The sequence below is a fragment of the Ipomoea triloba genome, chromosome 13, assembly GCF_003576645.1.
Source record: "Ipomoea triloba cultivar NCNSP0323 chromosome 13, ASM357664v1".
In the NCBI taxonomy this organism is placed as follows: Eukaryota; Viridiplantae; Streptophyta; class Magnoliopsida; order Solanales; family Convolvulaceae; genus Ipomoea; species Ipomoea triloba.
In genome coordinates, this window is record NC_044928.1 from 1082150 (window position 1) to 1094414 (window position 12265).

At 37.0% G+C, this 12265-nt stretch overlaps 2 protein-coding genes across 2 annotated transcripts; both read left to right on the forward strand.

The window, feature by feature from the left end:
* The first annotated feature begins 315 nt into the window (after positions 1-315).
* On the forward strand, positions 316-3466 carry LOC116001921 (sugar carrier protein A-like). Its single transcript, XM_031241880.1, has 5 exons — positions 316-404; positions 588-778; positions 1473-1792; positions 2141-2767; positions 2902-3466. The coding sequence occupies exons 2-5, from the start codon at positions 631-633 to the stop codon at positions 3310-3312; spliced, it is 1506 nt and encodes a 501-aa protein (XP_031097740.1). The 5' UTR covers positions 316-404; positions 588-630; the 3' UTR covers positions 3313-3466.
* A 2096-nt stretch (positions 3467-5562) lies between these two features.
* LOC116002573 (protein ENHANCED DISEASE RESISTANCE 2-like) lies at positions 5563-11956 on the forward strand. Its single transcript, XM_031242739.1, has 22 exons — positions 5563-5917; positions 6665-6739; positions 6849-6902; positions 7121-7186; positions 7492-7550; positions 7762-7838; positions 8083-8208; positions 8315-8349; positions 8465-8565; positions 8641-8736; positions 8930-8994; positions 9138-9209; positions 9340-9504; positions 9605-9807; positions 9903-9972; positions 10091-10266; positions 10405-10506; positions 10727-10774; positions 10872-11015; positions 11106-11201; positions 11427-11528; positions 11648-11956. The coding sequence occupies exons 1-22, from the start codon at positions 5672-5674 to the stop codon at positions 11741-11743; spliced, it is 2274 nt and encodes a 757-aa protein (XP_031098599.1). The 5' UTR covers positions 5563-5671; the 3' UTR covers positions 11744-11956.
* The last annotated feature ends 309 nt before the right edge of the window (positions 11957-12265 follow it).

A 12265-nucleotide genomic window follows, 5' to 3' on the forward strand; every position in this document is an offset into this window, starting at 1 on the left:
TTTTTTTTTTTTTTTTTTTTGGTGAAAACCAAAACAAACTTTCATTACGTAATAGAGAACTCAAAGGTACATACAGATGGCGCAAAGTGCTAATACCTAGACTTTCTATATAAAATAGTAGATTTGGCCAAATCATGTTTGAATGTTTAATTACACTTTTTAAAGTTCAAATATTTAATTGACTTTTTGATGTAAAATTTAGGGGTACATTTGACGCAATGCTCTAGAGATCACAGAAAGTCAGCACCTTGGATTTTTTATTTTTTTTTGAAAAAAGTCAGCACCTTGGATAAAGATACAAGAATTATCTAATTTCTTGCACTGGGCAATTGGGCATGCAGAAGATTTTACTAATTGTGGTCTCTCAGCAAATAATGCCTCTGTTATTACATATAATGCAAGAGGTAAATCTATCTATATTTTTGCATATACAGATTGGATTAAAAATCTTTTTTTTTTTTTCCTTTTAATATGTGGGATACAGATAGAAGCATGGTATAAAACCTTACTCCAGACAGAAGATTAACCATTTCAACATTAACTTTATCATTATGATTTTTTGTCTGTTTTTTTTTATCCCTTTAAAGCTTTGAGAGCTGGGAATTGAAGAAGCTAAGCAGTCGCAATATAATGCCAGGTGGGGCTTTCGGCGGCGGCGGCAGGGCGGGCAGGGGGAGGGCGGAGCAGTACCAAGGAAGGGTGACTTGTTATGTGGTGGTTGCGTGCATGGTCGCCGCCGTCGGCGGTTCTTTGTTTGGATATGATGTCGGAATTTCAGGTAACCGCTTTTCTAGCCGACAATACTCTGCTTCACAAATTCATCTGTTTATTGTTAGTTAGTTGGAGTGTTTTCGGGATCCGAGAACGAAAAATGGATGAGATTAACATTCTAAAAAAGTGATCAAAATTGCAACCGTGGTCAGAGAGTAACATTTTTATAAGCTAAAGTGCAAAACTAATTTTCATCTATTTAAATTTGTTATGAGACAAATGTTAATAGTAGTGAGTTTTCAGCCGTGGCTATTGGAAGGGCAGCTATAATATATATATATATGGACAAGTTTCAATGCGGCCATGTCATGTGTGGTCGCACCTTTAGTTATGTAAAAAACATCAATAGTGTTAAGAAACGTACAAAAAAAATTGAACTATACCTCACCACATCTAATAGTGTGTTTTCGCATGCACCACACACTAAAAAAAATATACCATGGCTCTCCACACCTGCATTATGACACACTGTGTGTTGCGTTTATACGTACTTAGTGGTGCATTTCTTTTTTTTTTCTTTTTTTTTTTTGCATTTTGTAACACTATTAGTGTTTTTTTACATTACTAATGGTGCGATCGCATCGGAACTTGACCCCATACATATGTATATGTAGCATGGCCGGCCAACACATCAAGAAACCTTAGCTAAAAAAAGATGATGCAACTTATCTAGTACTAATTAACCTGAACTATTATGACAGGAGGGGTGACATCCATGGATGGATTTCTGGAGAAATTTTTCCCATCAGTTTACAGAAACAAAATGCATGTACATGAGAACAACTACTGCAAGTACAACAGTCAGAGCCTAGCAGCGTTTACATCTTCTCTCTATCTCGCCGGACTGGTGGCGTCGCTGGTGGCATCTCCGGTGACGCGGAAGTATGGGCGCCGCGCCAGTATAATCTCCGGCGGACTATGCTTTCTGATAGGTGCAGCATTAGACGCATCATCTGTAAACTTAACCATGCTCATCTTTGGCCGGATCATGCTCGGCTTTGGGATCGGATTCGGGAATCAGGTAACCATTTTTGTCACTTTTGGTGTCATCACTAATCACTATTAGATGTCACATTTGAGTGGAGTATATGTATATTATATTTTATGTATGCAGGAGTTTCATTTTAATTTGTTGTTTGGTAACATACTTAGGAATCATTTCAGTAATTAATTTGCTTTAATCAGAGAGAAAATGGTATATGTAATGACTATAATAAATTTACAAATTTGATCAAGAGTAATTGATAACTAAATAAATAGAGGATCAAATTGGTTAAGATTTTTAAAGTGGAAATAATTTTAAATGAAAAATGTTGTACTAGCTAATAAGGTTTCCGGCTAGTCTTCTTACCCGCGAAATTATTCCTAGGCGGTTCCGATGTACCTGTCGGAGATGGCGCCGACCCATCTCCGAGGAGGTCTCAACATGATGTTCCAACTAGCGACCACACTAGGGATTTTCACGGCAAACATGATAAACTACGGAACGGAGAAGATCAAGCCGAACGGGTGGAGGATCTCTCTCGGTCTGGCAGCGGTGCCGGCGCTTGTAATGACGGCGGGCGGAATCCTCCTCCCGGAGACCCCAAACAGCCTGGTGGAACGAGGGTCGCCGGAGAAAGGAAGACAAGTGCTGGAGAAGCTGCGCGGGACAACAAACGTCGGCGCGGAGTTGCAGGACATAATCGAAGCGAGCGAGCTGGCGAAATCGATCAAGAGTCCCTTCAGAAACATGCTGGAGAGGAAGAACAGGCCGCAGTTAATCATGGCGGTTTTCATGCCGGCGTTTCAGATTCTCACCGGCATAAACGCCATCCTTTTCTACGCCCCCGTGCTGTTTCAGACTATGGGTTTTGGATCAAAAGCTTCGCTGTATTCCTCCGCTTTGACCGGCGCCGTTCTTGTCGCCTCCACCTTCATTTCCATCGCCACCGTCGACAGATGGGGCCGCAGAGCTTTGCTCATTGCCGGAGGGGTACAAATGGTGATCTGTCAGGTAATAGTTGAGCTCAAAACATTAAAATTCAAAAAGTTACTTAAAATAACTTTTTTCTAACTTTTTAAAAATGTCATATTTCAAGTAATCAATTGATATCTAATTATATCAGTTTGTAAATGATGATTTGTTAGATAATAGTGGCGGTCATTTTGGGGGTGAAGTTGGGGAACGAGAAGGAGCTTTCGAGGAGCTACTCGGCGGCGGTGGTGACGGTGGTGTGTTTGTTTGTGGCGGCGTTTGGGTGGTCGTGGGGGCCTCTGGGGTGGACGGTGCCGAGCGAGATATTTCCGCTGGAAACACGGTCGGCGGGACAGAGCATAACGGTGGCGGTGAACTTATTACTCACTTTCGCGATAGGGCAGTCGTTCCTCTCGCTCCTCTGCGCTTTCAAGTATGGGATTTTCGTCTTCTTTGCGGGGTGGGTTGCGGCCATGACACTGTTCGTCTGCCTGTTCTTGCCGGAAACCAAAGGTGTCCCCATTGAAGAGACCATCTTCTTGTGGAGAAAACATTGGTTTTGGAAGAAGATCATCCCTGCCTAGATGCAGCCAGCTAACCAATAAAATTTTCTTTTTTTGGAAAAAGGATAAAAGTGGATAGATATATTGTGCACATCTTTTGACCAGTTATCTTGATTTACATACTTTCATATATTCTCAATGGGGCATGAAGCACTTGGAATTGGTGATTCAACTTCGTACATAGGAAAAGGTTTGTAGACTAGTAGTTGAGGAATGATTGAATAGAATTATCAATTCCATGCACATTGAATAATAGAAAATTAAAGGCTAAAGTGTCATCTAGTACCATGAACTATATCCCATTATTTATGTTGCACTCTTGAACTTTCATATCGTATATATAAAGCCGCAAACCAAAAAAAAAAAATTCACCTAGAACTTTTAGCAGGTTCCCCTATCTTCCTACTGACATGACGCAGGTTTCCAAGTGATGTGACATTTCTCTCATTATGTTGTCCATGTAAGCGTTTACATATTTAAAATTTTTATAAAAAAAAACATATTATCTCAACTGGAAAACATATTAGTAATTTAATAATTATTTTTTCCTGAGACATTCCTTATGAAAAATAAGATAATTCTATTTTTAGTCTTAGATTTATAGGTGACAGTCCACTTTTAGTCATTTTCTATTTGGACATTATTATCATTTAGTCCTAGTATTATTGTGGTATGATCATTTTTAGTCCTTCTTCGACAAAACCGTTAAATACAAAACCATTTCATTTATACAAAGTATGTTGAACGGTTATATTTTTTATATTTATTTTTTTGAAAAAAAATCATAACTGAAGACTGAAATGCCCTTATATTTAACGATATTTAAACTGTTTTGTTGATAAAGAAGAAAAAATGGTCATGTCACAATAATACTATAATCAAAAGTGGATATTCTAATAAAAAATGACTTAAAATGAATTGTCACATGTAAATTTAAGACCAAAAATAAAATTAACTCTGAATAGTAACATTGATGTTATATTATTATTATTATTATTATTATTAAAAATATAAGGGCTAGATCTACACTACAAAAAGATTAAATCTATATATGGATACAAAAAGCTTTCAAATAAACATTATTATTATTAAAAATTTAAAGATTAAATCTAAATATGATCACAACTAATGACTAAAAATGTCATTTTCTTGTAAGTATATATTATGTTAAGTTTTGAAGGAAAATATGAATTGTTTAAATACTATTAACTTGTTAGGGTAGTTTAATGGTAATATAAGTCATTTTTTAAACATAGGGCCTAGAAAATCATCAAAACAAACATCAATCTTCTTGGAAACAATGTTCCCCTAGAGCTTTTTCGATTGTCAATTTAAAAAATTTTCGGTTTCAATTCATTTGTTCCCCTAGAGTTTTCTCAATGCAAGTTGGGGGCTTGCTTGCTTCTCAAAAAAGATGACTTCAATTTATTTATTTATTTTTTGATAAATTAAGTTTTTCAACTTAGCCCAAATTAATTTTTAAACTTCTATTCAAGAGTTGCTAGATGAGATAAATCACGAGTCACCCAATTAACCCTCCAATCAGCTTTGTCGTTAACTCTGCTCACAAGGAATTCATCTCCACATTTCTGCCAACTCAGGGAGCCCAACAGTCCAAACTCTAGCTTGGGTAGCCCTATTAACTCCAAGACAATATTGGTGGGAGTCGAACTCCGACTTAGGTCAGGTGATCGACCACTTGAGCTAGCCACACCAGGCAAAAGATGACTTAATCAAATTTATCTTATTGAGAGAGACAAGTCCACAATGAGCTGCCTATTAGCTAGCCTTCTTAGCTTAAGTCAGTTAGTTATGGACAATCTAGGTTAATTTACCACTTTGTGGACTTATGAGCCTTCTTGCTAACTAGACTCACAAAGCAGATTTTATCTAAAGAGCACATTCGTTTAGCAATTGTGAGATTCCCTGTAAATGAAAGAAAAAAAACTAACCCGAAAGGGATGATCGGATAGGTGGAATATGATTTTCATATCTAAAAATTACGAGTTCGATTCTTACTAACATTCTCTGAATTGAGTCCATCACTTTCGAATATCTAAAAGTCACCCACTCGACCACCTTTTTCGACTTCAAAATTTCATTCTTTATCATATAATTGTGTATTTAATTTTCAAAAGTAATATAAATATTGAGTTAAAGTTTGAGGTTGACATATATGGTGGGTAGAGAGTAATTGATAATTTGTAAATACAATATAAAAAAGAAAAGAAAAGGTGAATCCTATTTTCTCTCTAGTCCACTGCTGGTTTTTGCAGTCTCATTCCTTTCAGCTTAACGTAAATCATGAGACAAGCCATGATTCATCCTCTCTCGTGTCCTCTCTCCACTTTTCTCCCTCCATTCATCCCATTACTCTTCAATGGCTTCCGGGTCGATATTCAAGAAGGTAGGGAATGACAGCGGTTCGTCGGAGAGCGGCGCCGACTTCAGAGGCGGCGGACCTGGTTCTGCCGGTGCCGGGAATGCCCCTGTCGAGTACTCCGGCTGGGTGTACCATCTCGGGGTGAATTCAATCGGCCATGAATATTGCCGCCAGCGCTTCCTCGTCATCCGCGGCATGTTCGTTGAGATGTATAAGCGCGATCCCCATGAAAGTCCCGGCGCTGTAAGATTAATCATAAACGCATCCTCCTAATTTTTATTTATTTTTTGTTTTAGGTTTAGCTGTTCCGATTGAATTCCTTCGAATTCCTGGAAATGGACGTGGCTATTGTGGTTGAGTTTCTTGCAATTTACTCCGTATTTGAATTAGCTTTTTCCAACTCGGGATTGATTGCAAATTATATTATGTACCCGGAGACATTGCTTCTTGTGCTTTGTGCATTAACAAAACATATTTTGTTTAGTGGGAAAGGACGAGGTAGTGATCTTCATTTTAATCAAATACTCATTGCCACTGCAATTGCCTAGCTATCATGGGATTGTAACTGGTTCAAAACGAGATTCAAATTATGTATTTTATGTTTACAGCATTATGTACCTATAAACAAATTGAAGATACATAATATGTTAATTGGAAATACATAATTTATGAACTACAAGTAAATATGCTAGCTACATGTACGTAATATTTTAATTGTTGTAGTTGTAATAGGTATATAATTTATTAATAGTAGATACATAATATGTTAATTGTTGTAGGTACATAATTTATTAATTGAAATATAATCCAAATGTGGTTTTGGACCAGGGTTCACTATGCAAGGTGGACCTAGACCATGGTATAACAATTGTCATGGAATATTACTAGGCTCATGGCACTGTTTCTTAAAACAGGAAGTTTCTCATGTACATGACTGAGCTGCAACCATAATTTAATGCTAAAATTGTAGTTTGCGTCTACTGGTTGCAGAAGCCTGTTAGGAGGGGTATTATTGGGAACTCATTTGTGGTGGAGGGATTAGGCCAACGAAGAGTTAATCATGGGGTAAGGCTCCACAGTTTATCTATCATTTAAATGCTTGATGCATTTAGATGTCTTTATCTTGCCTTCCAACTTCTGAGGCTAATTTATGTTTTTCTTGTGCATGTTTTAGGATGTTTATGTTGTGAGGTTTTACAATCAGTTGGATGAGACAAAAAAGGGAGAAGTAAGTGTTTTATTTCATTCCTTATCCACTATCATTTGTTTTAATTCTTGCATTCATGGTATTATAAGGTGAATTGGATTTTGCTATTTATTCAATTCATCTGTCCTGAAGAAGTGTTTGTATACTCATGGTGGAGTTAAATCTATTGCCACTTCACTTTGCTTTTGTTTAAGAAGTTTGATCCATTTAACATTTGAGTAACTTTTAATTGGTAACAGATTGCTTGTGCTACTGCTGCAGAGGCCAAGAAATGGATGGAAGCCTTTGATAATGCAAGGCAACAGGTATAAGAAAAATTGGATGGTCTAGCTCTATGGATTCTAAATGTGACCAAGGTTTTGGGTTCAAGCACATATTCCTATTCCTAGCCCCACTACCTGAGAGTGTGTACTAGGTAAACCCCACCTTGTGACCCTAGCCGGCAAAGAACCACAAGGAGGTAAACCAGCCTAGGTTGTCCATAGCCGACTAGTTCAAACCAAGAAGGCCAATAGGTCTCTCCCGCTGAGAGTCGAACCTGTAATTTTTTGGTTACTCAGTCAATAGCCTGACCAACTTGTTTGTCTCACAGTTGACAATTTAATTATAGGTGGAGGCTGAACTTTCAAGTGGTGATGCTGCAATGCATAAGCTGAACGCAGAGTCCGAGTATGGTTCATGTCCTCCCTTTTAAGTCTGCTTGAATTCTATCATATAATTGTCACTTCAAAAAAGTAATAATCTTCTATACTAAAATTGGAATATTCTGGCTGAAAAAGATTGTGAAAGTATAGAACAAATACTACCATGGAAAGAATCTTGAGTGTTTCAAAAAAACAAATTGGAATATTCTAACTTAAGGCTACTTCTTTTATTGAAGGATTAGCCTTGAAGGACATCGACCTAGGGTACGACGGTATGCAAATGGCTTGAAAGAGCTTATAAAAAGAGGACAAGGTTAGTTTGTGGAGACATGACAAGAGAACTCTTCTTGTGCCTTGGCAGTTCTTAATTTTTCCTCCTGCAAATAGTACTTTTACGTTTCACTATTGCTGAGAGTCCTACATTGAAAAATAAGAGAGAACCATATGGGTTTATAAGGTCATGGTTAGATTAGCTAATTGATTGGATTCAGCTTTTTACGTGGTTTTGCCCATCTGCTATGCTAATAAAGTATCTTTCAATGTTCTTGTAATCATAGGTCCTGAGAAACTTTTACGGCTATCATCAACCTCATCCATTGATAGCAGATCAGAGCTGTACTATGATGCAGTTGGAGGGGATCCAGCTGATGCCCGTGAATGGAAATGCGTCCGCACAATAAATGGTATGTCCTTTTTTGGCTGTTAAGCTGTAGATGACTCAAGTTTTCTCATTTTAAAAGTTCTATTTGTTTCTTTGTAACTTTTTTTTATCGGCTTCTTGTAGTGTAGGTGTTCGAATATTTGAAGATGTGGCAGAAGCAAAGGTATCAAACATCACAATTAACTGGCATTTCTTGTAGTCTTAATATGGTGTGATAAAATAACCGTCATTTCATTTTTTTGTTTTTAATTTGTATATATATATATATATATATATAGAATGGTAAAATTGTTCTTGTCAAGGCTGTTGGTGTTGTTGAAGCAAGTGCAGAAACTGTCTTAGATATTGTGCTTAATCTTGATCGACATCAAAGATATGAGTATGTTTAGCACTTTTCTAGGTAGATGTTTCTAAGTTTTGCTCTTTAAATTTATCTAATAGTGTGATCCAACAGGTGGGATACATTGACAGGTGATCTGGAGTTGGTTGCTTCCTTGAATGGACATTATGATGTTGTTTATGGGACGTTTGAGCCAAGACACCTGACTTGGTAATTTATTAATTATGCATTTTTTTTTTGCTAAGAGAAACCCCCACTACCCAAGGAGGTGTGCACTGGATAAACCCTGCCTTGTGACCCTAGCCGGAAAAAAACTATGCTCTGCCATATTTCCGATCTTGATGATTGTCAAGCTTCTTGTGTACTGCTTATTGTTATCCATTACTCAGATTTGTTTCTGCAGGTGGCAATCTAAGAGAGATTTTGTGTTCTCCCGGCAATGGTTTCATGGGCAAGATGGAACACACAGTAAGCTTATTGAACTCTCTATCCATACTCGATAAACCCTTGTGCACTCCATCACACTGCATAATCAATATTAATTTTTTGTGCTAATTATTATTATCGAAACTCCTCAGATTGATTATAAATTTATTCATTCAAATGTGCAGCAATCTTGCAGTTTCCTGCTGTTCATAAGAATAGGGCTCCAAAATCTGGATATCGTCGTACCAAAATAAACTGTAAGGCATCATTTTGTTGATTTGTTAAGCAAATCATATTATAGATTCCTTAAACAAACTCGTATTATCTTGCTTACTGTTGAATAGTAAGGATTCAGTTTTAACTGGTAGTTGCAATATTGCAATATAGCTTCCACATGGGAGATTCGGGATCTAAGCACATCATCAAATTCTGCAAAATGTCTCGTGACACAGATGGTGGAGATACGCTCTAAGAACTGGTTCAAATGGAAGAAGAATGATTTCTCAGAATTTGAGAAGACGATTCCGTTTGGACTGTTAAGTCAAGTGGCAGGTGAATAGCTCTATTCTCTTGTATCTTCTTTGTAGAGATTCATTCTTATTCAAATGCTAAATGAGATGAAACTGACAGATTCTTATTACTATTTCTTAAGGTCTAAAGGAATATATTGGAGCAAATCCAGGGCGTATACGCGCGTCATCTGGTGTGATATTTCGTTCAAAAAAATCTGATGATTTTGTACAAAATAGTGCACTCAAGGGTGCAGATGGGGTGGATCTGTTCTATGATGCAATTGCTTCTGACTCATCATCATCAGATGAAGACAGTGATGATGAAGTGGAACCCACTAACAAGGTTTGTAATTTGTTTTGTTCTCACAGACAGGAAATCCAGGAATTAATAAGTAAAATGATTGTTTTATACAGCCTTAAAACTTTTATTTTGCTTAGGAAAAAGTAGTTAAACCGAAGAAGGCTTCATGGGCAGTAGCAAGATTGGCACTAAGCCGAACTTCAGCAGGTATCTTCTGAGTCTAATCAGATAGCTAGTCTAACCCATGACCTTATAAACTCATGTTTCTATCTCATTTTTCTAGCTAAGACTCTTAACAAAACACTTAGTCGATTACTCGATGCAGGAACAAGCACTAGCAAGGAGTCCAATCCGAATTCGCCTACTACACCTGTCATTGTGAGTAATATCGTCGGTAATATGCAGCAAGGGAAAGACGACAATGACATTAACTGCTGGACTGCTCCAGGGGGTTCAGGATTCGTGATCAGAGGGAAGACATACTTAAAAGATCATACAAAGGTATCTGCTTGCATGTGCAGATTATGCCGTTGTTAGAAAACCCTTGCTGATTGTGGATTCATAGACATTTATAGCACCATTAAGCTACTATAGAAACTGAGGTCGTTTAGATTTGATACTGTCATACCATCTTTCCAGGTCAAAGGCGGAGATCCCAAGTTCAAGCTAATTGCAGTTGATTGGTACAAGATAGAGAATTGTTTAACAAAGGTTGCATTGCACCCCAAGTGTCTTGTTCAGGTAATGGGAATGCACATAGTACCTGGATATCATGGTCGTTATTCTGGCTTGTATAGCGCTTTTGATATAAGGTTCTACGAATCGAGAAATATCCTATCATCACAAAGTCGTAAAATCATTGATTGGTAATCTGAGAGTGGTTTTATTCGACATTTTTCATGTCTGCTGTCAGCTTATTATACTTTAAATCTATATCTAACACTAATTTATTATTTTGCAGTCTGAAGCAGCGAAAAAAATTCCATTCATCTTTATCATTAATCTTATGGTATGTGTAGGAAATTTAGACTTTAATGAGCTAAATGACCTATAATTAATTACTTTCAAAATGAATATCACCAATTATATTGTGATTCTATCTTCAGGTTCCAGCTAAACCAAACTACAGCATGGTTCTTTATTTTGCCGCTGATAAACCTGTCACTAAGGATACATTGTTAGATAAATTCATGGAAGGTACTGACACGTTTCGCGATTCAAGATTCAAACTCATCCCAAGCATCATTGAGGTATCATCAGCTTTGTCAGTGATGGCGTTTTTCTCTTTTTCACAAGCGCTTTTTCCAGGCACTTCACCCGCTTCATGCTGGTAATGACAGGGACACTGGATGGTCAAGCGCGCAGTGGGAACTAAAGCTTGCCTCTTAGGGAAAGCAGTAAAATGCTACTACGTTCGCGAAGACAATTTTCTTGAGGTCAGATTCCATAACCGCGCCTTGTCTATTGTTTAGAGTCCGCATTACAAAATAACAGAGAAACATATGAGTTTATAAGATCATGGGTTAGACTAGCTAATTGACTGGATTAAGTTTTTTAATGTGGTTTGGCCTATGTGCATTGTAGTCCAGTTGAGTAACCTTGGTCCAATCGTAGATTCTAACATGGTATCTTGCCACATACTAATAAGTGTCTGTGTCCAGATTGATGTGGACATTGGCTCATCTTCTGTTGCAAGGAGTGTTATCGGGCTTGTGCTTGGATATGCAGCCAGCCTGGTTGTCGATCTCGCGATTCTATTAGAGGTAAGAGGTTACTTGGAAGGCAAGCAACATCAAAATAATTATGAATGTTTACAATTGCAGCAATCGTTTCTTGAACATTTGACATTCTCAAGTGTTGCTATTAAACATTTGAATCTCAGGGAAAAGAAGAATCAGAACTCCCAGAAGAGATTCTAGGAACTGTTAGACTTAACCGTGTTACAGTTGATGCTGCTGTACAGTTGGATAATGTTTAAGGATTCAATTCCTTCCCACAATGTACCATATCAAAAGTTGTATATACAGCTTATATATACTTGCATAACCTCCAAGACACTGCTATATAATGGGAACCTTTTTTTTTCTTCTTCTTTTTTTTTTTTTTTTTTTTTCAATTTTGTAAAGTCTCTGTAATTAAGTTCAGAAATTTTGTACTCTATACTTGTAAATATAACTGTATTCTTTTTTTTTTCTTTTTTCTTTTTTCTTTTTTCTTTTTTCTTTTTTCTGCCATTGATGTATATTTTGACTTGTAAAGTCAACTGGCTTTTTGCCATCCTCATTAAAAGAGGAAATGAAAATGTCTAGTTGACACTTCACTTGAGTTCTGTTCTGGAGTATATGTAGGTAGTTTGCATTGACTATTTGTTTTATTGAAACGATGAAATTATATTAAAAATAAGAGTTTTATACATCATGACTAATAGCATGTAAAGCACAAACACAGTCGAAGAGACAAAATTCAAATAGCTCCATCTTCCATCAATGATTTTTGCAAT